Genomic DNA, 27366 nt, shown 5'->3' on the forward strand with positions numbered 1-27366 from the left:
CGCCGCTCCCGGCGCGGCCCCGGCGCTGCCGCTCCCTTCCGGGCCCGCGGCCCCCGCGCGGCCTCCCCGCAGGGCCCGCCGCCGGCCCCGCCGCGCTTTGTGTGGGTGGCACCCGGGGGTCCCGGTGCCCCGGAGCTCCCCGCGGGGTTTGGGCCACAAACGGGCACGAATGGCGATTTATTCCGGGGTTCGGCGCGGGGCCGGGGCTGGGGCGAGCAGGAGCTGCCGCCGGCTCCGTGATTGGGTGCGGGCGCTCCGTGCGGGGAAAACCGGGGGCAGGAACGTGACAGCGGCCGGGTTCGAGTGTTTTATCCGTGCTTTCCTCCTCCGGAGCCTGTCAGAGTCTGGGGCCCAGCCCAGGCGCTTCCCTTCCGTTCCTCTGAATTCCTGTGGTGCTTGTGCCTGTGTGCGTGTGACCGGCGTGAGGGGACCGGCACAGCCCGGTGTGACCGGCCTGAGGGGACCGGCCCAGCCCGGTGTGACCGGTCTGAGGGGACCCGCAGAGCCCCGGTGTGACCGGCGTGAGGGGACCGGCACGGCCCGGTGTGACCGGCGTGAGGGGACCGGCACGGCCCGGTGTGACCGGCGTGAGGGGACCGGCACGGCCCGGTGTGACCGGCGTGAGGGGACCGGCACGGCCCGGTGTGACCGGCGTGAGGGGACCGGCACGGCCCGGTGTGACCGGCCTGAGGGGACCGGCACGGCCCGGTGTCCTGGCCCCTGGAGCGGGCACAGCCCGGTGTCCCGGCCCGGGGAGCGGGCACAGTCCCGGGAGCGGGCACAGCCCCGGTGTCCCGGCCCGGGGAGCGGGCACAGCCCCGGGAGCTGCGGGGTTTGTGTGCCCAGGCTCGCTCGGAGCCTGCCCCGGTTCCAGCTGCTCGTGTTGGCAGCAGCAGGAGGTGGAGGGGATGCGCTGGAAGGGGGAAGCCTTCAGGAAACCCTTCAAGGGGGTCTGCAGGGGGGACAGGAGCCCAGGCAGGGCTGGAGTGTGCCGGGCTTGGATGGAGCTCGGGGAAGGGTTCTTCCCCATGGTGCTGGCACTGCCCAGGCTGCCCAGGGCATGTCAGAGCTCCAGGGGTGCCCAGGGTGGGATTCTGGGGGTCTCTGCAGCGCCGGGGGCTGCACTGGGTTCTCCTGTGGGTCCCTCCCAGTTCGGGACGTTCTGGGATTCACCCAAAGGTGGTTCTTGGCTTTCCTGGAGCTCTTGGCTTGAGGCTGTTCAGGAGCCAGGGGTGTTGCAGAGAGGCAGCTTTGGACCCCTCTGTTGTGAGGAGTGAAGCCACCAGGCCGGTTCAGTTTGATCCCTGCTCCTCGGTGCTGTGATGAAGCTGCTGCAGGGCTGGGCTCTCACAGGGGCTGTGCTGCTGCTGCTCTGCCCTGGGACACTGCATTTGTGCCGGGCCACTGTAAATCCGTGCTACAGCAAGCATGACCCTCCCAAAACTAAGTTTCCTTTAACCAAAAAGAGTTAATTTTAAGGAGCTCTGTCCATCTGAAACCTGGTAGCATTTCACCCACAGCATCGCTTATTTCCTGGGAACTTTTGCTTTTTTCTCATCACTTTCCTTTTCCTGTTTCACTGAAATTCACAGAGTCAGGGAAACCTTCAGCCTAGAGTCTCAAACTTACAGTTACATTGCAGCAATTGCATCAAGTAACTGTTGGAGCACCCAGTAATTGCTCTGTGACAGCAAGTTCCCAATTCTTGGGCTTCCCTGTGACAAGAGGAGGAAGTTGGGGCGGGCTGACCAACTCCTGCAGTGCCAGGAGGAATCCAGGAGGAATCCTGGAGGAATCCTGGAGGAGTCCTGGAGGAATCCTGGAGGGATCCTGGAGGAATCCACGGCTGTTCCTGCCTCGTGAGAGGCAGCAGTTCCTCCCATGCAAAGGAGATGTAGGTGGATACAAAGTGATTCCTTGTTGCAGAGCTGATGTTCATGGATGAAACATTCCCTGGAACATCTTTGGACAGGAAAATTCTGTCTAACACTCCGTGGTGGATTGTTCTGTTTATGCTGATTGGAAAGAGGTAATTGCCTTGAGTGGCCCAGTGGGACCAGAATAGACATGGTCCTGTATATGAACATGATGTATGAGATATGTAATAGATATACAAAAGGACATAAAATATATTTATATAAAATATATGGAAGGAGTCAGTTTTGTCAGTAAGTCAGAACACTGGTGAAGACCCAAGGAACACAGGTGTCACGTTCCAAGTTTGGCTTTAGGATGAACGTGGGCTTTTATAAATAAAAATAAATGAGAGGTTTCAGCAGCTTTTGATGGGAAGTCAAGAGCACAATTCTCTTTCGGGGAGAATCCCACCCATGTCCTGTAGACAACCCTGGCTGCTGGTCGAGGGAGGTGCTCAGCTGCTCCCCCGAGCTGTGGGGACAGTGCTGCTCTCACTGGGAGCTGGCCTCAGCTCCTCTCATCCACAGCTCTGCAGGTTTCAGATCACCCAAAATACAGACAGCTCCTGAAAACTCGGAGCTATTTCCATATGAAAGATCATAAGAAATTTGATGTGAGTTGGGCAAACCAGTCTGGCCAGCCCTGCTGGAAGGAGCTCTGGGGATTTCACATTTATGCAGGGCTGTGTTTTATTTCCTCCTGGGATGTCCAGCTGCACTACAGCAAACAGTGTCAGCATCAGGGGGCTCTGATTCACCTTGCAGGTTTAAATCTCATTTTTGAGAGCAGGCAATCCACCTGAGAGCAGAAATAATCGTTGTGAGCTGCAGGCTGAGCCACCCAGGCAGCCGGGGAGGGAAGGCTCTTGGCAGCCAGGAGAATCTTGGTGTTCCTTAATTAATTCTGGGCGGTCAGGAGGACTCGGGGCTGGTGGATTTCCCCTTCCTGACTCATCCAGGGCTCAGGGTGTGCTGTGGGGAAGGGTTTGCAGAGCCTCTGCTGCTCCACGTTCCTTCGCTGGAGCATCTGTTAATAGCAAAGATGGATGACAGCTAAATATGCCACCACAAGTGAGGGATTTGCTTAATGGGTTTGGATGCCACTGGGATCCTCCGGGGCTGCACGGGCGCTGCTGGAAATAATTATTTGTCATCTGGTAAAGAATTCAAGAGGGTTTGTCCGTTTGCAGTAGCAACTGAAATCCTGGAGCACTGCAGAATTTGGCAGAAATCCTGTCATTTCTCACAGCCTGGGGTTATTAATGACTTATCACTGTGGGATAGGAAAGGTGTTTTTCCTTTTTCAATGTTCTCCGCTAACCTGATTGTTGCTTAATAAGATTTTCTCTTTTTAACCTTTGTTCTGGACCAAATATGTTCTGTCTTGTCACAACTTAGGGGTAGAGCCATTTGCTACCATGGCTTAATTAAGGCACTTATTTTCATTTATATTTTCATAGGGTCAGTCACTCTCCTTTATAAATGAGGCAGCTCCTCAGTCATGCTCTGGTTACACAGGAGAGCACATTTGCATTCTGCCCTTCCTTGGTCTGGGTGTGCCTCACTCATGGCAGAAGTGACCTGAAGCTTCATTATCTTTATGTTTGTAAGGCTCGTGAACAATCCACAGTTCCCAGATCCTTAGAGAATACAGGATTGGCCTTTTGTCCCTAAATCTGTTAGAAATCCTGCTTTTGAACATGGCCCAAGAAGTGAATGTTGGAAGTTGGTGGGGGGCTGAGGTGATTTCTGAGTTTTTCTGATATTCCTTCACAATTTTGGATACACCCCAGGGCAGTGGAGAGGCCTTTGGTGGGGTTTTGGTGCAGATAAGGAGTTTTTATGAAGTTCCCATATTTGATCTCAGGTCTGCTGGCAGAACAAGCAGCACAGCTTTGCCTGGGAGGGGTGTGTCAAGTTTGGAGCTGCAGCTTCCAGAGAGACCGGGATGGAACCGAGCTGGGAGAGATCCAAATTGTCTCATTTCACCTTGAAGCTCTGGGTTTAATTTAGGCTCTGAATTGTCACTCCTCGAGTTGCAGGTTTGGCTGAAAGGTGTGAAATGGCTGCGAGCTGGGGGAAGCCTGGGGGGAATGAGGTTCCTGGGGGTACCTGGGGGTACCTGGGGGTTCCTGGGGGTACCTGGCCAGGTGAGCTGCAGTTCTGCAGGCAGTGCTGGGCTGAGGTTCCTGGGGGTTCCTGGGGTTCCTGGGGGTACCTGGCCAGGTGAGCTGCAGTTCTGCAGGCAGTGCCAGGCTCGCTGCTCCTCTGCCCGAGCTCCAGGATTGCTGGGATGTGCTGGCAGCTGGAACTGGGTCAGTGTGTCACACCCAGCCCGGGCATTGCCTCGGGCACAAAACCAGCCCAGGGCTTCCTTTTGTACATCTGAAAACGGGCAGGATGGTTAAAAACGGGCAGGATGGTTAAAACCTCCTCCACTGCCCCGCTTGTTGAGGGGTTTTGTTATCAAAACCTGAAGGAGCTTAGAGAAGTGGAGCAAGTTGCTGGGAACTGCAGGCTTTCTGTTCTGGCAGGGTTGTGGAAGGAAAACTGGGAGCTGATCCTTGTTGAGGGTTATCTGATGCAGGAATCACCTTTTGGCCCAAGCACTGCAGCAGTCGAGGCTCCTGCTTGCTCTGCAAGGTCTCTGATGTCCTTTCCTGCAGGAATAAACACTGTGGATGCTTTATTCTAACTTCTGCAGTGCTGCTGCCCTGGACTGAGGTGCCATGGGCTAAAATTGGAATTCCTGTTAGATTCAGCAGCTCAGTCCATATGAAGTGCCGTTTATAATGTTTAAGTTGTTTTGGAAAGGCTGCTGAAGCCTTGCAGTGCATGCAGTGAGGATAACAAATGCAGCAGAGAGAGCTCGTGCCATGCAGCAGACTGGGGCCCCTGCAGCCCTTGGGAAGGCTGGGCTCAGCAGTGCTTCCTGAACTGATTTCTGTGGGGTTAGGGTGAGTTTATCTTGTCTCTGCAGACACACTTCTGAGTTTTTGAGGTCCTGATCTGGATTTGGTCAGAAATAACCATTACATGTTAACTACCTTGCCTCAGGCAATAATAAACTGTTTTAAAGTCATCCAGATTTATTGCTCTTAAATGTAACCACTTTTTTTTTTTTTTTTCCTTTTAAATACTGTTTGTGACTAAATAATTTTGTTAGAGAAATGTGTGAGTAACTGTGCACTTCTACAGCAAAGAGGGTGTTTTGGGGGAAAATTTTATTTTCCCTTAATGAGCTGCATATGCTGCTTGATTTCAAGTACAGGAGGATCTGGAATTGTGGAGGAGTTTTGTGGAGTGCAAAATTTCATAGAAAATAACTCTCAGTTTGTCAAATCCCAAGCACTGTGAATCTTCATCCCTGTGCTGGATGGGAATTTGTCTCTGTTCCTCTTTCCCAGATATTTCCTCTGTTGTGTTTACTTGGCCTTTATGGAGGATATACAAAACTCAAAGCAATTTGAATGTTAAAAATGGCATTAATTGAATATATAAATATTTGGGGGGGAAAGGTGTTAGTTTAAATCCTTGCTGTAATTGTACAGTTGCTTAAAACTGGGCTGAGCAACTGCAAACTTCAAACTTAAAAAATTACATTTTGTTTGTCTAAGTGCTGGAATCTGATTCCTGGGAATAGAGGGGAAAGGAGGAAAGTTGTCTCAGATATCCTTACACCACATAACCATTGTAGTTTTAATATATATGTAAATACATATAGCTTTTAGTAGTCTGCTTTGCACACAGAGCTGATGTCTTGCAGAAGTTTGTGTGTGGTTCTGCAAAGAGACTTTGGCTAGAGCCTGATCCGTGAGAATTGATGGAAATCAGAGTAATTTGTTGGCTTTGAGGGAAGGGAAGTGGATGGAAATAGAAGAATCTGTCCTTTGTGTTGCAGCCTCATTCATCTAAAAATGCCATGTCAGATAAACACATGAGGTTTCCATTAATATTTGTGTGCAGGACTCAGTAGTTAAATAGTGAGTAAAGAGCAAGTTTAAAGGAGTTCTTCACGAGCAGGGCTCTCATTAGTGCTGGGGAGATGCCTCAGACACTGAGTGAGGCAGGAGAAACTCATCCAGGCACGCCTGAAATCTGCATTTTGTTGGTGGCATTTTGTGGCAGGTGTCTGGCACTGGGGGGCTGTGCCCATTGCCCTGGCAGTGCCCAGCCCTGGAGCAGAGCCATGCCAGCTCATCCCCTGGCACAGCTTTGGGGGGGAAGGTGTTAGTTTAAATCCTTGCTGTAATTGTACAGTTGCTTAAAACTGGGCTGAGCAACTGCAGACTTCAAACTTAAAAAATTACATTTTGTTTGTCTAAGTGCTGGAATCTGATTCCTGGGAATAGAGGGGAAAGGAGGAAAGTTGTCTCAGATATCCTTACACCACATAACCATTGTAGTTTTAATATATATGTAAATACATATAGCTTTTAGTAGTCTGCTTTGCACACAGAGCTGATGTCTTGCAGAAGTTTGTGTGTGGTTCTGCAAAGAGACTTTGGCTAGAGCCTGATCCGTGAGAATTGATGGAAATCAGAGTAATTTGTTGGCTTTGAGGGAAGGGAAGTGGATGGAAATAGAAGAATCTGTCCTTTGTGTTGCAGCCTCATTCATCTAAAAATGCCATGTCAGATAAACACATGAGGTTTCCATTAATATTTGTGTGCAAGACTCAGTAGTTAAATAGTGAGTAAAGAGCAAGTTTAAAGGAGTTCTTCACGAGCAGGGCTCTCATTAGTGCTGGGGAGATGCCTCAGACACTGAGTGAGGCAGGAGAAACTCATCCAGGCACGCCTGAAATCTGCATTTTGTTGGTGGCATTTTGTGGCAGGTGTCTGGCACTGGGGGGCTGTGCCCATTGCCCTGGCAGTGCCCAGCCCTGGAGCAGAGCCATGCCAGCTCATCCCCTGGCACAGCAGAGGGACAGCAGCCAGGGGCAGGGCTGAGCCCCTCCAGGACAAACCAGCTGGAGCTCGGTTCATCCCCTGGAATTCAGGTGTGGGGTTCTGCTCCCTGAGCAGGGCGTGCTGCCAGTCTGTGCCCACCTCCTGTGAGCCCACCTGTGTGCTCTGCTGGGGCTGGCAGCGTTTCCACGGGCCTTTCCAGCCCTTTCCATGTGTCTTTCCAGCCCTTTCCATGTGCCTTTTTAGCCCTTTCCATGTGTCTTTAGCCTTTCCATGTGTCTTTCCAGCCCTTTCCATGTGTCTTTACCCCTTTCCATATGTCTTTTTAGCCCTTTCCATGTGTTTTTCTAGCCCTTTCCAGCACAGCCCCAGGGAAATCCTCGGGGTGCTGTGGGGTCAGGGGTGGGCTTGTTGCAGCTGGAGCTGTCCCAGGGCAGCAGGGTCCCCATCACCTGGGCACAGCTCTACCCTGACACCTGCAGCCTTCTCCAGAGGTCTCCGAGGAACTCCCGTTGTGGTCAAACTGAGCATTAACTTTGTTTAGCAATTTCAGAAGGGTTTTGTGGTGCTGCTGTGCCCTCAGTGCTGCCAGGTGGGTGCTGGCACTCCCAGTGGTGTCCCTGGCCTGGCACTGGGCACAGGGTGGGCCCCAGGGCTGCTGCCTGAAGCCACGTTTGTCCCACAGCAGGCACTGTTCTGTCACCCAGGCCAGTGAGCTGGCATTACTGGCCCTGCAGAGATCAGCAGTGGAGCTGCTCAGAAATCCCAAACCTTCTCTGGAGGAAGGATTCCCAGTCCTGTCAGTGCTGCAGCAAGCTCGATCACTGATCTCAGCTGGGTGTCCTGGCCTTTTTCTCCTCTCTACAAAGGCTTCAGTCAACAGCTGCAGGCTTTCAGTCACAAAAGTGTCTTCAGTCACATCAGTTTTGGAAGGGAAAAGTCTCATGTAAAAGTCATTGAAATGAAAACTCAGTTCTTTGTGTGCACCGAGATCGTCCCTCTGGAGACAAGTTTTTGTGCTTCCTCACAATGGCTGAAAATTAGAAGGTTTTCATAATATTTCAGGTTGTTACTCTCCCACAAAGAAACAGAATGTATCCAGCTGAGAAAAATACCTTCACTGTTCTTTTCAGGAGCTGATGGGGGCTCTGAGTGCAGAATCCTCCTTCTCAGTATGGAGAGAAGGGTTTGTTCTGTCTGGCCCTCGCCTGCAGCCCTGCAGAAGGGGCTGGGAGGGGCTCTCAGCGTTCTCACAACACTCAGAGTCTGCTCTGGAACCTGAAAACCCCAGATGGAGCTGCAGCCCTGTCCTGCTGCCTTGGCTGTGTGTCCTGTGTGATCCCAGGAGCTGGGACAGAGCTGGCCACGGCTCCTGGCACTTCCAAAACTTCAGTGCTGCCACGTGGGAAGAGCTTGGGAAGGAAGTTCTCTTCTCCCCCAGCTTTCCCTGGGCCTGGTGTTCCCAGCTCCTTGGGGGAAGCTCCCACATCTCCCTGAGGTCATGGACCTCGTTCCCCCTTCCCATGAGCTCTGTGGCCATTTTATTGTAATGGCTTAATTAGTTTGATTAGCTAAATGTACATTATCTAGGGTGAGTGCTGAAATGCTCTTTAGGTGGGACTGCACATGGAAAAATCTCGTGTTTTGCTGTCTCTGGACTAAAGAATTCCAGAGTGCCACGTGATGCTGCTTGTACTGAGGCAGTAAACCTTTTAATTAATTAATTAAGCTTTGCAGGAAGTAGTTTTATCCTTTAATTAATTGATTAAACTTCGCATGAAGTCGTTTTTGATCTCCCTTCCTTACCGGAGCATATATTTTCACTCTTTGCTCTGAGTTTATTGACTGAAAATTGGAATTTTGGAAAATTGGAATTTTGTGAGAGAATCTTGAGGGAAGGATGGGCTGGAGCCTGGCTCTGCCTGTTTGTTTTGGCCCCGGTTGTGGGTAGAGCTGCAGGAGCCTCTCAGGAGCAGATGGTGCTGGCAGGGCTCCTGCTCAGGACGGAATTCACTGTGAGCCAGCTCCTGCCGGGATCCTGGCGGGCTCCCCCGGCCGTGGCACTGCCAGAGCTGCTCCAGAGCAGCCCCACCATTCCCGGGGGGCTGTGCCAGCCTTTGGGGTGCTCTCACTGCCACAGCCCCTCTCCCTCCAGCCCAGCCCTGTGTTCCTGGGGGGTTGGGGCAAAGCTCTGGCAGATGGCTGCCCGGCTCCCCTGGCTCATCCCAGGGATTTCCTCCCCGTGTTCCTGCAGAATGTTTGTGTAGGAAAGCCTTCCCGTGGGCACGGATCAATCTGCTGCTTCTCCTCCAGTGCTGACCCCAAAACTGCAGTTTTTGTTCTCAGAAGGCAATTTTTGTTCCTTGTTTGGGAATCTCCTTGGGCAGGGCCACCCTGAAGATGGAGGGCTTGGTTAAATGGCCCTTTTGTTTCCAAACTGCAGCGATTCCTGTTGGAGATGGGGAGTGTCTTGGGGTGAAGGGGGTGAAGTGGTATTTTTCTCCCTCAATTGGTTTTGCTCTGGGATTTCCTGCAATACTGGGATTCATCATTTGATTTTCTTCTGGATTGGGTTCTGCATCTCTGGCTCCTGGCTTGGGAAGGGCTTTTCTGCCTGTGAGAAGCTGTGATTTTATGCATAAAACTCCTTTAAAGACTCCTTGGGGAAGGACATAAGACTTGCAGATCCTTGTTTTGAAACAAATGTGCATAAAAGTTGCTGTGTAAACTTCTAAGTTACTGTGTAAACTTCTGATGTTTTCTGGCTTCTAAAATTTCACTCAGAACTGTTCATGTGCCTTTGAAATGAAAAGTTTTATCCAGTTAAAATGAAACCTTGGTGCCCTGGGTGTGGGATGTGCCCACTTTAGCTGGCTTGAATTCCAGGAGCTGGGAGCCCTGGCTGTGCCACACTCACCCGTTCAAACACAGATCTGGGAGCACTCCCTGCTTCGTTTTGTGTTTTCCTAACACCACGGGTACTTCCAGGAGCGTCTGCAATACTTCTTGGCTGCTTTGAAATCGGTTTAAACACACTTTAAGTGCTTTTTTTGCATGTGAAAGTCTGGCAGGAGCCGTTTTCCTGCAGTTCATCCTCCACAGCCCAGCACTGCCATCTCGTGAGCACTCGGGGTGTGGAGCTGCTGCAGCTCCTGGCATGGAGAACTCCTTCGTGGGGATACTTGCAGCTGAAACGCCACTGAAACCTTTTATTTCCCTTACAGATTTCCAGCATTACCTTAAAAAAAGTCTATTTTAAAACTGTGGTTTCATCCTGAATGGTTTGAGAGTTTGTTTGGGATGTTTTGGAATTATGCAATTGTACAATACATTGCAAAGTATAATGAAGCTACATAAAAAAAAACCCCAAAATTATATAATTTTTAGTGCAGTCTAGCACATGAAAAAACCCCAGATTGGGGATAGCTGTTGGGTTTGAACCTAAACAGAAACTGGTGAAGCATTTTGGTGGAAAGCTCATGGGGTGGCAAGCTCTGCACACTGCCAGCTGAAGGTGCTGAGAAGCTGTTATTTTTGTGGCAGGGTCCTGATGAGGCACCACTTTCTGTGGTGAGCAGGGGCAGATGTTCAGCCCTGCTCTATATTTAGCCCCTTCCGAGCTCTCGGGTGATCCTGGGGTCAGGAGTTCCTGACTGAGTGGGTTTTTGGTGGGGAGCTCCTCCTGTCCTGTTAGAGGGTACTTTCACAAACCCCCCTTGCAGGAGTAGAAGGAGGAAATGAAAAATCTCCCCAGGCTTTCTGTGGAGCTGCCTGGAGCTGGGAGTTAAACAGAGGTTTTAAGCAGAGTCTTTTGTGCCCCTTCCCTTCCCGTGTGCCCCTGCAGGACTGGAGCTATGGGGTCGGAACACCCGAGCCCGCAGAACCCTGGCTGCAAGATCATGACCTTCCGGCCCTCGCTGGACGAGTTCCGCGACTTCGGCAGGTTCATCGCCTTCATGGAGTCCCAGGGGGCCCACCGGGCTGGGCTGGCCAAGGTGAGGGCTGGGCTGGCCAAGGTGAGGGCTGGGATGGCCAGGGTGAGGGCTGGGCTGGCCGGGGTGAGGGGCTGGCCAGGGTGAGGGGCTGGGCTGGCCAAGGTAGGTGAAGGGCTGGCTTGAGTTAAAGGCTGCTCAGGGGCTGGAGCTGCCTTCCGAGGGCCCAAGATCTTGTTTGTGTCCCTGGAGCTGAGCACAGTGTGCCTTTTGGAGCACTGTACCTGGAATCTCTGGTTTGGTTACGGAGGGAGGAAAGGAGAGGAATGTCCTGAGTTGGGAGGGACCCACAGGATCATCCAGTGCAGCCCCTGGCCCCAACAGTCCCACCCTGGGCACCCCTGAGGGCAGCCTCAGGGCTGGGACCATTCCCTGGGGAGCCTGGCAGTGCCCACACCCTCTGGTGATGAGAACTTTCCATGTGAAGCTTCTAAGTTCCAGTGCCTGACACAGAACTGCTTGGGAAACTCCAGGACTAAGTGATTAGAAGGGGCATTTCTGTGGCCATGTCAGCACAGGCTGATGGGATCATTTGCTCTGACAAGGACTTGTTAGGAGTGGTGTTTAGCTGGCCTTAATAAAGCACAGTGGAGAAATAAAGCTGTTAGGCATGAAATAATTCTTATTTCTTCTAAAACACAGGTCAATTACTGGGTTTATTGCTGCTCTAAAGAGAGCTAGCTATTGATGAAGAGCTCTCCGTGGAATGTTTCCTTGTCCACTCAAGTGTACAAGCAATTACCTTCCAGGACTCTGCTAGGGAGATTATTTTAATAGAGCTTGTTGGTGACTTCCAGATATTGTAAAGAAATTACTTGTAGGATTAATCTGAGCGTTCCAGGTCAGTTTTGTGTCTCTTGCAGCTGCACTTCAGAGCCCTGTAGGGGAAGTGGAGCCCCTTGTGCCCACCAAACCCCGAGCTCCAGGGTCTGTAGCAGTTCCATGTTTTTGCTGACCCTGTTGCAGGGGATTGGTATATGAGTTTCCTTGGGCCAGGTCTCATAAGATCTTGGGGGTCTATAACACACCCAAGATAGCTCAGCTACCCTTGGAGGCATAAAAACCAGCAGGACGGCTTCTGCTGCAGTGCTGGAAACAAAAAGCTTTAACAAAAGGCAGAATAACAAACAGAAAAACCGATGCAGGTGTAGGAATGCGCCCCCTAATGACAGAGTGGCAAAAACTAACCTTTGTCCCCCAAAAAAGGAAAGAAGCCCAGAAGCTTCTCTCAACTGTTAGGTGGAAAGCCACCTCATAGGGCCTCAGGGACTTCACCAAACACCAGAGAACACCTAATTGGATAGAAGCCAAAAAGTCCCGCCTGATCAATCAAGTAGAAAAGAACAGAACAAAGGAGAAGAGAGGCTTTTGTGTGAAGTGTTTCTACCAGGGCAGACCTCTGTACCTGGCTCGAGTTTTTCTGTTTGTTATTTTGCCTTTATTAAACCTTTTTTGTTTCTAACACCACAGCAGAAGCCATCCTGCTTATTTTATGCCCCCAAAGTGTAGCTGAGCTATCCTTGGGTGTATTAAGTGTTTTTCTAGGGCTTATGAGAACTGGCTCTAGGACAAACAACTTAATATGCAGGTGCAGGAGGTCTTTGTGCATTAGCCCACAAAAGCCCTTTGTTTTCTTGGGGCACAGGTGATCCCCCCCAAGGAGTGGAAGCCGCGGCGCACGTACGACGACATCGACGACATGGTGATCCCGGCGCCCATCCAGCAGGTGGTCACGGGCCAGTCGGGGCTCTTCACCCAGTACAACATCCAGAAGAAGCCCATGAGCGTGGGCGAGTACCGGCGCCTGGCCAACAGCGAGAAGTGCGTGCTGCAGGGCTGGGCACGGGGGGCACAGAGGGTGGGCAGGGCTCCGGGGACAGCAGGGGGACAAGTCATTGCTTTATTATGCTCTGTTACACATCCTGTCTGAACTGAACCTGCCCTGCACTCAGCCTTGCTCACAACTGCACAGAGCTGCTCTCCTCTCTGATTCTCTCGTGACTGTCCATGACAGTCCAACACACACACACACGCACACACACACACACACACTCACTCTCCTGGCCCTGACAGGCCAAGGGAACAAAACATCCCCACTCTGGATAAACAATCCATATTGCATTCTGCTTTGGCACAACACAGGCGCAGCAAACAAGATAAGAACTGTATTTTCTTTCCCGGATGTTCAGAGAACATGAAACACAGAAATATTCTTGGGAATAATTGGGCCTTGCTTTTCTCTGTGAAGAGAAATGTGGCAACAGGGCAGCTCCTGGGAAGCTTTTCTTCCCAGAAACTAGCTGACAAGAAAATGCAGCCACGTTAAATGTGAGGCATTTTGGGGGAAACTGCTTTTCCTTGAGTCTCAAACACGTTTGTGGCTTGGTGGGTGTCGGTATATCTGGGATCTGTTTCTGACAGTTGGTGTAGAAGGATTATTCAAGGTTGGTATTTGGCTGAGGATCTTCCTGAAAAGAATGGCTTGGGACCAAAAGAGGATCTCTAGGCTCTTCTGGAGAAGATGTTCCATGGCTGGGGTAGAAATCCAAACACCTTGGGGTGCTTGGGCTGATGCTGGTGGCACGGTGTCTTGCAGAGTGCCCGGGGACTCTGCAGGGCACTTCAGTCAGCTGGGGTGTGCCAGCTGCAGTCTCATCCTGCTTCCAGAGTCTGCAGCTCTGCAGAGTTTTAATCAGGACTGAGTTTATGCAGTCGTGGCTTTAAGCTGAAGGAGGGTGGATTGAGGTAGGATATTGGAAGGAATTCCTCCCTGGGAGGGTGTGAGACCCTGCACAGGTGCCCAGAGCAGCTGGGGCTGCCCCTGGATCCCTGGCAGTGCCCAAGGCCAGGCTGGGACAGTGGAAGGTGTCCCTGCCATGGCAGGGGTGGCACTGGGTGGGATTTAAGTTCCGTTCCAAGCCAACCCATTCCAGGATAACCAGCTTTGGAGCTCAAACCATTCCAGGATAACCAGCTTTGGAGCTCAAACCATTCCAGGATAACCAGCTTTGGAGCTCAAACCATTCCAGGATAAGCAGCTTTGGAGCTCAAACCATTCCAGGACAACCAGCTTTGGAGCTCAACCCATTCCAGGATAACCAGCTTTGGAGCTCAAACCATTCCAGGATAAGCAGCTTTGGAGCTTTCCTGGCACCTGAGAGCTGTGGGATAACCTCAGCTCACGTTTCCGTGGGGTGGGGATGTGGTGCTGCATGTCCTGTCAGTCAGCCTGCCCCGAGGAGAAGGCTGCATTTCTGTGAACTGAAGGTGAAATGCAGCCTCAGAGCTGCTGTGCTGGCTGCTGCCAGGGCTCCTGACCCCCCTGTGTCCCTGGCAGGTACTGCACCCCTCGGCACCAGGACTTCGAGGACCTGGAGCGCAAGTACTGGAAGAACCTCACCTTCGTGTCTCCCATTTATGGGGCTGACATCAGCGGCTCCCTCTACGATGCAGTAAGTGCAGAGCTTCTCCTTTATTTATTTCAGACACGGACCTGACTTCCTTATTGCACTTTTCTCGTTGAGGAGCAGTAATTCAGGATTTCATTGATGTAGCCACCCTAAAAAAACCCCAATACCTTTGTGTTTGTCCCCTCTTTGCAAAAGTGGGACTAAACTTCCCCTGAAATTCGGAGTAATGGTCAGTGGAAGCTGTGAAAGCTGACTTTTAGTAGAAAAATGAGGAAAAGTGTGATTTAAAGAAATTCTTTTGCAGACTGTAGCAAAAAAATTGTCTATACCTTGGGTTTTGTTTCTTTTTTAAGGGAATGAAATGGAGATTCCTGCTGAAGCCCCTTAGAATCAAGAAAAAAACAGCATTTCAAGGAAATGGTGCTTCATCAAAAATATTTTTTGATTCTTAATATAAATAATTTGCATTTGGATTTTAAATTATTTACTTTTGGATTTTAAATTATTTGCATTTGGATCTTTTCCTTGTAGGCAGCTCCATTAGGATACAATGCACCTGCACACTGAATTATTTTACAATTCAAATTGTTTAAGCTTTTCCATGGTAAAATTTCATCCTCTGCTTCAAGTAATTCTGTAAATGATAAATGTTTCTCTCTTCTTACTCTTTTTAGGCAGATAATTTAAATCTCTTCCTCTGTAGTTTTCTTTTGAGTGGGAAGTGGCCTTCTTTGGAGTGTTGTCTGATTGTGTGTGAATGTACAAGTGTCTTTTTATTATCAGTGTGGTTTAATATGGATTAATTAGAGTAAGCAGAGATATCTGAGCTGCTCAGAGCCATGCACATCTCAGGGGTGCAGGGGATTTGGTGCTTGGGTGGGAGAATCCCCTCCTTTCCTGCTGGGATCAGGGTGGGACACAGCCAGGAGCAGCACAGCTGTTCTCAGGTGCTTTCCTGTTTTCACCTGAAGCTCTGAGCTGAGGCAGAAGGTTCTGCCCCTTTTTCACCCTGGGGTGTTTCTGATCAGGGGAAGAACATCTGAGAGGAGTGTGCTTTACCCTGAGTGTTCATTACCAGGATAGTTAATTACTGCTGGGGTGTTGCACAGTGCAGGAGCCTCTTCAGGGTGCTGGAGCTCCCTCCTGCCCGTGGTCAGAGAGGAGCACCAAAGAAACCTTCCTGGAAGCAGAGAGTGTCCAGCTAATGCAGGTGATACCAGCACCTGCCCCCTGAGGCTCTGCAGGGAGCTGAGGGCTGGCTCTCCCAGTACAAACCAGTACAAACCATTTCTGTTCCAGGACGTGGATGAGTGGAACATTGGCAACCTGAACACCCTCCTGGACATGGTGGAGCACGAGTGTGGCATCATCATCGAGGGTGTGAACACTCCCTACCTCTACTTTGGGATGTGGAAGACAACTTTTGCTTGGCACACAGAGGACATGGATCTCTACAGCATCAACTACTTGCATTTTGGGGAGCCCAAATCCTGGTGAGTGAGGGCTCTTGGACACCACTGGAACACCCTTTCCCCAGCTCTGCCCAATTCCATCAGGTTTACCTGATCTCTCAATTCCCATTTTTTCTCTCCTCTTCCCTCCTAGTTTACATTTAAAAGCAATTTCACTTTCTTTCATGCTGGCTTGCTCAGAGGCCTAATTCCTGACTTGCAGCAGGATTAGGGAGACTTGTTGACATCACGATTAAAACCAGATTTCAGCACTTGGGGATTTTTGCAAACTAATGCACAGGAGAGCAAATGGGGATGGGAATGTGTGGATGCTCCAGAGGCACTGTAATAGTGGAGCACTGTTGTTCTTGCTCTGTGCTCTAGGCAGGAAACATCTGTTACTTTCAGATTTCCATTATTTAAATACATAAATATGTTCACAGCTCCAGGGACAAGTTAAGTGAAAAGGTTACTTTTCCATGGTCATTTTTTGGCGTGATGGTAAAGCATTTCTCAACACTGTTGATGCATAGACTCCTTGGAAATAACTTCCCACAAAAACAGTAGAGAGTTAAGGATGAAATAAAGAATGTAGGGAGTCTGGAATAAGTTACCAAGAGCCAATATGCTTCTTTTTAAATCAATTTAAAAGTATAAGTGCAGAGACTCGGCAGCCCAGGGGAGCTTTGCTGAAGATCTTGATGTGACTAATAAATATTGACATTTGCGTGCAAATTGGAGCAGAAATGTCACAGGGAGGCTCTGCTGTCACCGTGCCCTGGCAGTGGCAGACGAGGTCCTCCCACCTCTCAGGGCTACGGCTCCCAGGGGGCTCTGGCTCTTGGTGCCTGTGGCACATAAAAGCCCCCAGGAGCCAGGGGGCTGTAAATGAATGGCTCCAGTGCTCTTTTCCAGGCCTGGGAAGGGGTGGAGGGAGGGGCTGTCTCTCTGGAACACGAATGGGAATTTTTAAAATCCTTCCAACGCGTCATGAAATCTGTTTCCCAGCATTCCTGGTCCTTGGGCTCGCTGTCCCAGGCAGATGCAGGAGGATTTTGCAGAATCTCTTGTGATACCTCTGGTAAACAGGGTGGAGCTCCAGAAATGTGGTTCTGGATTGTGCCTGGGGTGTGACTGATCCCAGGGAAAGGTTCTTCCCCCAGAGGCACTGCCCAGGGAATGGTCCCAGCCCCAGGGCTGCCAGAGCTCCAGGAGTGTCTGGACACTGCTCTGGGACAGGGTGGGATTGTTGGGGTGTCTGTGCAGGGCCAGGGCTTGGACAGATGATCCTGTGGCTTTCCAGCTCGGAATATGATGCAGTTTGGATCCTGTCAGTTCCTCCTCCAGAATCCCTTAATTCCAACACATTTTCCTGGTGCCATCTCCAGCAGATGGTGCCACAGCCCATGGGAAGCTCCTCATCCCCTTTGCCCATGGAGCTCAGGGACCCCAGCACAGTCCAGCAGGAGCTCAGGGACCCCAGCAGGAGCTCAGGGACCCCAGCACAGTCCCAGCAGGAGCTCAGGGACCCCAGCAGGAGCTCAGGGACCCCAGCACAGTCCCAGCAGGCCTGGGCTGCTCCAGGAGGGGTGGCAGAAGCTGGCCTGAGCTTTGGGTTGGGTTGTTCCATCCCTTCTCTAGCCATCCTGTGTTTGTGGGAGTCACTGCTTCTCTAAAGTGAGGGTTTTGAAGACAGGCCATGTTTGCAGCAGGAGCTTTTCCCTTTCAGTGGAGTTTCCATGGCTGGTGACAGAGGGTGACCCAGGATGGGCTGGGTTGTGGCAGGATGCCACTGCAGGTTTGGGAGGGCCTCCCTGCTCGTCCCTGGAGCATCAGGCAGGCGTTTGCCACTTCCCAAGGCACTCCTTGTTCTGCACCACGGCAGCTCCTCTTAAGGGTTCTCCAGCTCTTCTCTGAACAAGCACTGGCTGCAGAGGGTGACTGAATCCCCTTGGAGCAGATCTGGAACTTTCCAGGTACCTGAGCTGTTCTGGCAGTGACTGCAGCTGTCCCAGAGCTCAGCTGGGGGAGCTCTTGGACTGCACTGCTGGAATTCCAGGGCTGCAGCCTGGCTTTGCTCAGAGATGGCTGAAATGTTCGTTCTGTTTTGCTGGCACCACCTCTGTGGAAATTTCCCAGCTTCCTTCATCCTTTTTATAGACTCTGACTCTGACAGTGATCATCTTGGAAGCACCTCAGGGAATAGCAGGAGTGTGGAGAGTTACAAAGTCTACCAGTTTGGGGTTGAGCTCTAAAATAAGAGGCAGAGTTATTGTTTGGCTGTCAGAGATATTTATTCAGTGGAACCAAGGACTCTGTATATTGGTAGTATCTGCCTCAAAATTGCTCGTTAAAAACCATAACTCTTTCTTCATGTCTCCCATAAATTATCTGGGGGTGCTTCTGTCCAGGCTGTAGGAGGGGTGAGGAGCCACCAGCCCTGCTGCCTTCTGCAGGGAAGGGGAGAGAGGAGCTGCTTCCCTCATACACCTTTGAGTGGGTTTTAGGAAAAATCTGTGTTTGTTTCACAGAATCCCAGAATTGTTTGGGTTGGAAGGGACCTCTGGGGACCCCCCAGTCCAACCCATGCCAAGGTGGGGTCACCTGGAGCAGGTGACACAGGAATATGTCCAGGTGGGTTTGGGGAGGCTCCATGGGCAGCTGGCCCAGAGCTCTGCCACCCTCCATGGAAAGAAATCCTTCCTCAGGTTGGGGTGGGCACCATCCCCTGCCACCTTAGGGGTGTTTGCATGGACTGATGAGGTGCTGGTGTGGATTGCTGGGATCCTCTCTCAGCCTTCCCTTCCCAGACTGTCCAGGCCCAGCTCCTGCACTCCCTGCTCAAGGCAGAGCTGTGGGAAAGCTGAAATTCCTTCTCAGAGAGCTCTGGGTGGAAAGTTTGGACCACAAAGAAGCATCTCTGGGTGGCAGAGGAATTGTTCTCCTGGGGCAGGGGGATCATTACTGAGCATTTCGTGTCTCTCATTTCTGTCTTGGCCATTTTGTGTTTTCCCCCCTACCAAAGAGTTGTCCTGGGCCTGTTGGGATTGCAGGTAAAGTCCATGTGTGGCTTCATCAGCTGAAAGTGGCTTCTCTGTGCAGGCTGCAGAGCATCTGCCTGCTGTGACAAGGCTGTGAGTGTCCCTGTCACTGCAGAGGTGCCAGCCCCCCCGGCTGGCTCTGCCCTGGCTGCAGCACTCGGGGGCCCTGGGATGGAAGCACTGCAGAGCTCCTGAGCCCAGGAGAGGCAGCAGGGCAGTGGGAGCTCACCCAGGGATGAGGGAAGGCAAGGGGTAATGGCACACAGCCCTTTGCCTGTTGGCAGCCTCATGGTGTGATTTATCTGTGCTGTAGATTAAATTTGTTTATTGAGCTCCGTTGCTGAAGCAGGGCTGTTGGTGTTCATCCCCCCTCAGCCCTTCCAGGGGGATTTTCCCTGGGGATGTGCAGTCCAGGCACAGGCTCTGCTCCTCACCCTTGCTGCAGATTCGGTCTGACAGCTGGGGCAGCACCCCGGGAGGGGTGGGCAGCTCCCAGTTGTGTAACCTCGTGTGAAGCCCCTCAGGCAGGAGCTGCCAGATCCGGCCTTTCACTTGCTTTTTTCCCTCAAATTACAGTAAAACGTCCCTCTCGCATTAGGGATTTAATTGCCACCTTTTCACAGTCTCAAACTTTTGAAATAACTGAAATGTATTTAATTCTGCAGCCCCATATTCAACCTCTGGTGGTGGGAATTTCTGCTGTATCAATTATACATATTGTGTATAATTACCTCATACACTCCTGTGTGAGATCTAAAATTGAGCATATTGTCAAACGGTGCAAGCACAAACTGATTTTATAATGACAGAAGCAACAAAGCTGAGTGCCAGGCCTCATTCTTCATGGTTATTATGGCATTTTATTGAGGAGTGGATGTGGCTCAGCTTCTGCAATTCCAGAATATTTTTAGACACTGAGGTGCTCCACCAGCTTCCTTTTATCTCCATAAAGTTGTGCAGTCCCTACCTGGAGGCTTCCTGTTGTGGGGAAGTGCTGCAGGAAACTTTGAACCTGAGTCCTGTGAATTTGCCTGATACACTTCAGGAGTGTAACATCTTGTTTTGTACCACCTGACTGAGTGATACAGTTATTTTTCTTGGCTATTTTGTGATCTTGCTGTACAGTAACAGTGTTTGATTTACCTTCCCTGAGTGCTGGTGGGATGTTACACTCTCCCTTCTCCCAGAAACCTCAGGTGTTAAACCAGACTGACACTGAGGAAGGTAATTGATTTTTATAAAATGTCCCTTTTCCCTTATCATGATGGATGTTTAATCCCCTTTAATTAAAACAGGGAGCCAGCTTTAGCTTTTAAGTTATATCATCCCTTCTCCAAAACACTCCCTGGCTGGAAGTGGATCATGCCTAATCTGTTTGACTTTGATATCACAAAGTACACTTTATGCCAGAACAGCAGTTTGTGTGGAATTAAGGACAAATTACCAAAGGAACTTTAAAATAATGTGATTAGTTGGAAGCACTGGTCACAGATACAATTACATCCCAGAAACACTTCTGGAATTCTGTCCCGTGAAAGTCTGGGGACTGCAAACTTGAGAGTCCACGGAGTTACCCCTAACCTTTGTTGGTTAAAATATTTTGGAATTTCTGCTTTCTTCCCTCCAGGTGCCCAGCGAGGCTCCCTGCGTGGGGCAATCCAGTCAAGGAGCAGGCAGGGAGGGCAAATCCTCCTTGTGGCTGCCCCTGATCCCTGGCAGTGCCCAGGCCAGGCTGAGCAGGGCTGGGAGCACCTGGGGCAGTGGGAGCTGTCCCTGCCCTGGCAGGGGGGGCACTGGGTGGGATTTAATGTCCCTTCCAAGCCAAACCAGTCAGGGGTTCCATGGCTCTCTTGTAACATCTACAGTTTAATGCATTTGCAGTATCTGGCAGTGCTGCTCACCTTCCCTAACAGCCTGTGAGGGGGGTTCCAGCCAGGACTGGCTGCTCCCTTGGCAGGGCTGCTCCAAGGAGCCCTCTCAGGCCTTGGCTGAGAGCCCCTCTGAACAGCAGATCTGGAGTGCTGAGCATCTCCCTGCTTTTGTTTCTCACTCTGGTCTGCAAGAGCTGCAGCTTTCTTGGCTGAACTCTTGTCCTGTCCTCCCCTCAGGACAGGAAATGTTAATCCCTGGAAAACTGCCTTGGAGGAGGAAAATGTCCTAATGCAGCCATGGAGCTTAGCTCTGCCAGCCTCTCTGCTCATTTGCCCCTCACCCCTCTCACCATCCCTGCCCCTGCCTTCACACCCTCCCAGGTGTTCCCTGGGCTCTGGTAATCCCCCTGCAGGGAATCCTGTTGGGTGCAGAGCTGTGGCTGCAGGGCAGGCCATTGTCCCTCCAGCATTGCCTCCCCTCAGGGCTCCGGAGTCACTGCAGGGGTCTGGTGTCACTGCCTGTGCTGCCTGTGGGGCTCTCAGCAGCCCTTGCAGCCTGGAGATGCTGAGAATTCCTTAGGCTGCATTACTGGAATCACAGCTGAGAGTTGCCCTTGAGGGAGCTGGTGCTCCACACTGAGAATTTTTATTTTTCTGAGTTTTGCTTTTCCTGTTTCTTGGTGTTAGGGAATTCAGGAGAAGATTCTGCATCATCTTCCATGGGAAGTGTGTGAAGTGTCCTTGCTCCTAAAAGTGTTCCAGGCCTGGCAACAGAGGTTTGGAGGCTTTCTGGGTGGAGTGGGGAGAAAAGAGAAGCAGGGAAGGCCATTTGGCTGTGGTGGCAGCTCCTCACAGCTCCCAGATTTCCTTCCTGCCTCTGCTGTCCCATGTAATCTGTTTTACAGCTCTGCTGTTTTGGATGGAGAAAGAGCAGAATTTATGGTGATGGTTGATTTATAGATTAACTGCAACACCATTTGCTCTCAGGCAGATTTGGCAGAGCAAGACCCTTTTCTGTTGATAAAAGGGAGAGAGAAAGGAACAGGGATATTCATTAAAAGGGATAAAAGGAAAGTGAGATAAAGTATGGCCAGGCAGAACAGCTTTTCACTCTCCTGACTTTTCTAAAATGAAGGTGAAATCTGCTTTGGAATGGGCTTTCTGCACTGTGTGCATGTGGGTTTGCTGGGAGGTGCATGGCAGGAGGGATAAGCTGGGGTGCAGAGCTGTGTCCCCTGTAGTTCCCTGATAACTGAGAGCAGAGTCATTAATCCAGCCCTGCAAGGCTGCAGTCATTAGTTAATCAACAGCAGCACTCCCAGCCCAGCTCCCCATCCTGGAGAGCTGTGGGAGCAGGATGAGGGGGTCCCTCAGGAGGGGGACAGTGCTCACTGCTGGTTTGCTGTCAGAACCCATGGGGTCACCACGTTGTCCAGGGCCTGAATGAGCTCTGCCTTGGATTATCTTCCCAGTCAGGTGCTGCAACTGGAATAGTGGAGATTTCTCTTTTTAATAGACTCAGGTTTTTGTGGTCTTTCATTAGGCTGTTGTAGACAGATTATTTAAAGGTCATTTTTCTGCTGCAGAGGAGGCACAGGATTTGGGGAGTTAGGACTCAAGTATTGCCTTTCTTCATCCACCCTCATCTAACTGAGAAAATGCCATGGAGGTCAAGCCAGCCTCTGGGATTGATGGAATCAGCTGTGGGACTTGAGGAGGCACAGATGGATTGATCTCAGCCTCAGCACCCCTTTCACTCAGCTCTCTGCTGTTTGTGCTGCCCCTCCAGAGCCCTCTTTGGATTTTATTCTCACCCAAACCCGCTGCAAAAGGCATGGAATTGTTTTGTGCTTTGCTGCCATTTCACTTTTCAGTCTGTGCATTTTATGTCCCTCTTTACTGAGCCTGTTCCGGTGGTTGAAAATAGAAATCTCAGAGGCTGGGGTTGATCTGTGAGTTACTGTACCTGACCCAGCAAAGAGCAGACCCTTCCCACCTGTGCTTCCTCTTGGCACTTTCCAGAATGATTCCAGCAGGAGAAGGTGCTGACCCGGGGTCTCATCCCACTCCCAGCAGCATCCTGGGGTGTCCTGCTGGACTGAGAGGAGCAGCTCTTGGATCCAACCCATTCCTGCCTTCTGGAAGTGTCTGCTCAGAGCTCAGGCCTGGTTTGAAATGAAGATCTGTGGCAGTCTGACAGGATCACAGATTGGTTTAATAACAGAGGCTTCTGAGCAGAGCCCTGGGGCTGGAGGGGGGAGCTGTGCTTCCATGCTCCATCTCATGCCTCAGCCTGAGCTGACTCCCCGTGGGACAGTGAGTCCAGCCTGGCACAGGGCTGGAAGCAGGGCTTGGGAAGGCTGGGAGGCAGCAGCAGTGGTGCTGCAGGGCTTTGTCTTTATTCACATTTTGTTAACACGTTGGCAGAAATCAGCGGGGATTTTTTTTCTCTTTACTCAGCAGGGAAAATTGTCGAGGGGTGATGCCAAGTGCAGCACAAGTGAGGTTTAAAATAAGAGGAGCCCGTAGTAATGACAGCACTTAAATAGCACTCGGTGCTGTCTGGGAGCTGTGCACTCCTTAACCCCTTCATGTCCCAAGGAATAAATGTGCTGGGTTTGCAGCCTCTTCATTTCCAGCTGCCCAGTCAGCCGCACAAAGGGGATCAAACAGGAGAAATAAAGGAAACTTTACAAACTGTGTCAGTGATCTTTATCAAATCTCAGCTACAACACTTGTGGCTTTGATGCTGACAAGAACACAGCTCTCACTTCAAAGCAGTTGTAGTTGGGAACGGTGCAGTTTGATGGATGAGGAGCATGAAACCTTTGGAATGCTGGATTTTTTCTCCTCAGAAAAGAAGAGAGTGTGTGTGTAGAGGCATTGCACCTCTAGCACAAGGGGTTTCCTCATCTCAGAATATCCTTCATTATTCGTGAGCAAATTTCTTTTGTTCTGCTGGAGGCAATTGCCCAGTTTTTTTCAGGAATACGTGTTGCTGTGCCCGGTGAGGGAGGCAGGTCACTTGGTGCAAGGCACAGATAGCTCTGATCTCCCCTGGTTACCTTTCTTCTCCTTGCTTCTGGACCTGAAATGAGCTATTATTTTAGAATACAGGCGCTTTGAAGCATAATCTTTGCTTTTCTTTCCATTTGTATGGTATCCACTACAAAAACAACCAGTAATTAATAATCTGATTGCCAGTTTAGGGAAATAAATCTGATGTGAACAGGTTCTTCCAAACAAATAACGGGGAATGGCAAGGGGATGAATATTGTAGTCATTCATCTCTGTTGAGTTGTGTACTAATTATCTTCTTGGCTAAACTGAATGAGTAAATGACTTCATAATGTTTTTCCCCAAACACCTTTTCTCAGTAAAATGGCTCCTTCATGCTGCTCATTCACTGCAGGCAGAGGCAGGCTGTGGGTTATTTTTACACGTGGAGGGAGAGACTCCAATGTGCTCTGCAATTTTGTGCTTTGTGCCTGGCACTTGTGCTGTGGAGCTGACTGGACTGGGGCACTGAGAGCCCTTCCAAGAGCAGATGGTTGTTCACATGAAATTCTCTGCTTTAAAAAAAAAAATGTATTTGAAAATTGCATTTGGAGTTCTGGAAAAATCTCTTTGTGTTCGTTGGGTCGGGGTTAGTGAGTCACAGTGAAAGTAGCCCAGTGTGCTAATCTTGGAGCTCAGTTGTACCTCTTGAAAATTCATATTGCTTTAAAATCAGAATTTTAAAAAGCTCCTGTCTAATGTCACTTCTTGAAACTAATGGCTCTTTAATCCTATTTCTAGCTCAAGGCAACTCTGAGGGTTGGAGAGTCTGTCAGAAGTGCATGATTGGCACAAGTTAGGCTTGACTCAAATCTTCCAATGCTCAATCTCCAGGGATTTGATCCCAGCTTCAGAGTAACCTGAGATATTCTGCCCATCCTTACTGGAAAACAAACGGGGAGTTTGCCTTCAGTTTCTTTGGGGAAGGAGGAAGTTTTTCACCCTGCTGTTCTGTTGGCAGCAAAATCGCTGCCATTTGTTCATGTTGTGGATAATGAGGAGGTTCTGTGTGTGGACAGGGATTGTGTGCAGTGAGATGGGGCTGTGGGTGAGTGCTGGGTGTCTTTGGTGTGCCCAGGCCCTTCTGAGCAGGTTTGCTCTGATTTTCTGCCTGTGCTGCTTGCCCAGGGGCTGCATTGAGCAGCTGAGGGAGGCAGGTGGTTGGGCTTGTCATTTGGTCCTGTCATTACCTGTTTGCTCCTAATTGTGGCTTTAGGAGCTGATACTCCCCACCTCTGTGTTTATCTCTCACTCTGGGTGTATTCAGTAAAAATGTCGTTAGTTGAAATCATTGACGCTGCTGGTTAAAGATCCTGAATTCGTGGGAAGTGATCCACTCCAGATAAAGCTGCAGGCCCTGATAAAGGCTCTCTCCTGGAACGAGGAGCTCTCTGCTCCCGGTGTGATCTTATCTCCAGGGAGGGTTTGCAGTGCTGATGGGAGGGAGGCCAGGGATTCTCCTTTCCTAACCAGGGTCTTGGGAAGGGAAGTGGGAGATTTCCAGCCCATTCAGCGTGGGCCAGCCTCAGATTTGATGAGGAGAAGAAGAAAGGGAGCTGATATTTCAGTATTTTAACAATCTGTTGGGAGAGAGGGATGAAGGGAGGTGAATTATGGAGGAGGGTAAAGGGGAAGAAAAGAGAGGTGACCATGGAAGGGAGGTGACAGTGCTACCAGCAAAGGAGCAACCTGTTCTTCTTGTTGAAATACCTTTTTTCTTTTCTCATACAGGCAAAACAGCTTGAAAATAGTGTTGCACAGCAGGATTCCTGTGTGTCCCTTCCAGCTCAGGATATTCTGGGAGATTCTAGCATGGAAACCCCCACTTGTATCCTGAGCTGTGCTCTGACACAGTGAGGAGATGTTGTTTAATGTTTTACCTTGTAGAAAAATGAGGCCTCAGGAGCAGGATGTGAACTTTGCAGGGAGGGACCACCCTTGTGCCAATGCTGGTTCTTAATGCTTCTGTTGGTGATAAATATTCCTGATGGACCAAGGGGTTTTCTTTGGAGGCTTTGCTGCTGCCATGGGGGTGCAGATGTTGAAGGTCAGGGTTCAGATTCTGGGTTTATGGGCACCCTTTGCCTTACAGAGACTGAAACAGCAGCTTTTCATTCTGCCTGTCCTGGCTGAGAGCAGGTTGGCATTTGAATCTTAAAGGGTCACTGTTCTTGGCACAATTAAATCTGCTTTGAAGACAGATAACTCACCCCAGCTCGACACGTTGGCCTGGGCATTTGAAATGTGCTGCTCCCGTTCTGTTCCTGTTCCTCATTCCATAATTGTGGTGTGTTAAACTGTGTGGGGCCTGCTTGGGCAGACCTTGTGCAGACACTGTGAAATTGAGTTTCTTACCTTCTCCCAGGAATGGCACTGAAGTGACATTTCCAGTCTTGTGGTTGAACCTCCCCGAGAGCGGGGTGTGGGATTTGTGAACTAATCACTGCTTAATTGCTCTGTGTTGGTGCAAGAGAGTGTAAATGAGGTGTGGAACAAGGTGTAACTGGCAAAAACTCTGGGAGTGACAGCTGGAGTGGGAAAAGGTCTTGAAGGCTTTGGGGAAGGGACAGGATGGTCTGGTCCTCTGCCAAAGGTAGGGGTGGCTTCAGGTGAGAAAAATTCCTCTTAAACAAGCAGAAGACAGCTGTGAGCAGGCCTTTGCTGTGGATGAAGTTTTAGGTTTTTGGCCACTGGAAGCCAAAACTGAGCTTGAGTCCCTTTGAGGAGGCAGCAGGGAGGGGAGAACCTGGGGCTGGGAGGTCCCTGAGCAGCTCCTGGTGCTGGAGGCTGCCCAGTGAATTCCCTCTTACATCACTCCTTGGTGGCCCCCAAGGGCGTCCCTGCATCCCAGGCTGGCCTGAGTGCTCCCTTTACTGACACACTTGTTTAATTCTTAATTCACAAGACATTTGCTTATTTATTCTCATTGTTCCTGATAATAATTCTAAACCATTAGAGGGGAAAATTGTATTCAGAAATGCTGTTTCACACTTTATTTGTTTGATGATTTAGAGCGATAGAAAATAGCACATTTACTGGCTTTTATAGTCTGATAATTATCCACATCCATCAAGCCCCATTCCAGGGGAATAAACAAAACACCAAGAAAATTACTCTATTAATGATATCCTGTGATGGCAAATAGGACAGACCTCTCTCTGTGTTAAGGATGGAGAGGGGACTGTCCAGTTAAACTCATGTTGGGAAGGAATTCCTCCCTGGCAGGGTGGGCAGGCCTGGCACAGGTGCCCAGAGCAGCTGAGGCTGTCCCTGGATCCCTGGCAGTGCCAAGGCCAGGGCTGGGAGCACCTGGGGCAGTGGGAGGTGTCCCTGCCATGGCAGGGGTGGAAATGGATATTTAAGATCTCTTCCAACCCAAGCCATTGTGGGATTCCATGATTCCATATTAACAAAAGCAAGCCACCACTCCAGGAAGATCATTTTCTAACTCATTTATAGCTTTGGGGCAAAACCTTTTGGACTTGTGATTCTGACTCAAGAACTCAGAAAATTGCATGGAAGTAGAGATCAGAAGTGCTGGAATTAGGTTTCATGAAATAAGTTTGGAAGCTGAGAGTCTTTCCCACAGAACAGCAAGTTCTAGATGTGTACAAGTGGTACTTGATCCACTTCAGGGATTTTCTGTTGTTTTGGTGGAAAGTAGAAAAAGGTAATTTAAAAGGCTCAGTATATTACTTTCAGGTTGTTGACTTGGGGG

General features: G+C 50.3%; 1 protein-coding gene across 4 annotated transcripts in view; it reads left to right on the forward strand.

The window, feature by feature from the left end:
• KDM4B (lysine demethylase 4B) overlaps nucleotides 1-27366 on the forward strand; it is a 74013-nt gene that overhangs the window by 338 nt on the left and 46309 nt on the right. For all 4 annotated transcript variants that reach the window (XM_041425020.1, XM_041425038.1, XM_041425029.1 and 1 more), the window contains exons 2-5: nucleotides 10671-10821; nucleotides 12464-12639; nucleotides 14156-14270; nucleotides 15528-15721. In XM_041425020.1, the coding sequence (XP_041280954.1) occupies nucleotides 10681-10821; nucleotides 12464-12639; nucleotides 14156-14270; nucleotides 15528-15721 (626 nt within the window). In that variant the 5' untranslated portion in view covers nucleotides 10671-10680. The remainder of the gene's footprint in view (nucleotides 1-10670; nucleotides 10822-12463; nucleotides 12640-14155; nucleotides 14271-15527; nucleotides 15722-27366) is intronic.

Source organism: Onychostruthus taczanowskii, unplaced genomic scaffold (assembly GCF_017590055.1).
Source record: "Onychostruthus taczanowskii isolate IOZ18803 unplaced genomic scaffold, ASM1759005v1 scaffold112, whole genome shotgun sequence".
Classification (NCBI taxonomy): Eukaryota; Metazoa; Chordata; class Aves; order Passeriformes; family Passeridae; genus Onychostruthus; species Onychostruthus taczanowskii.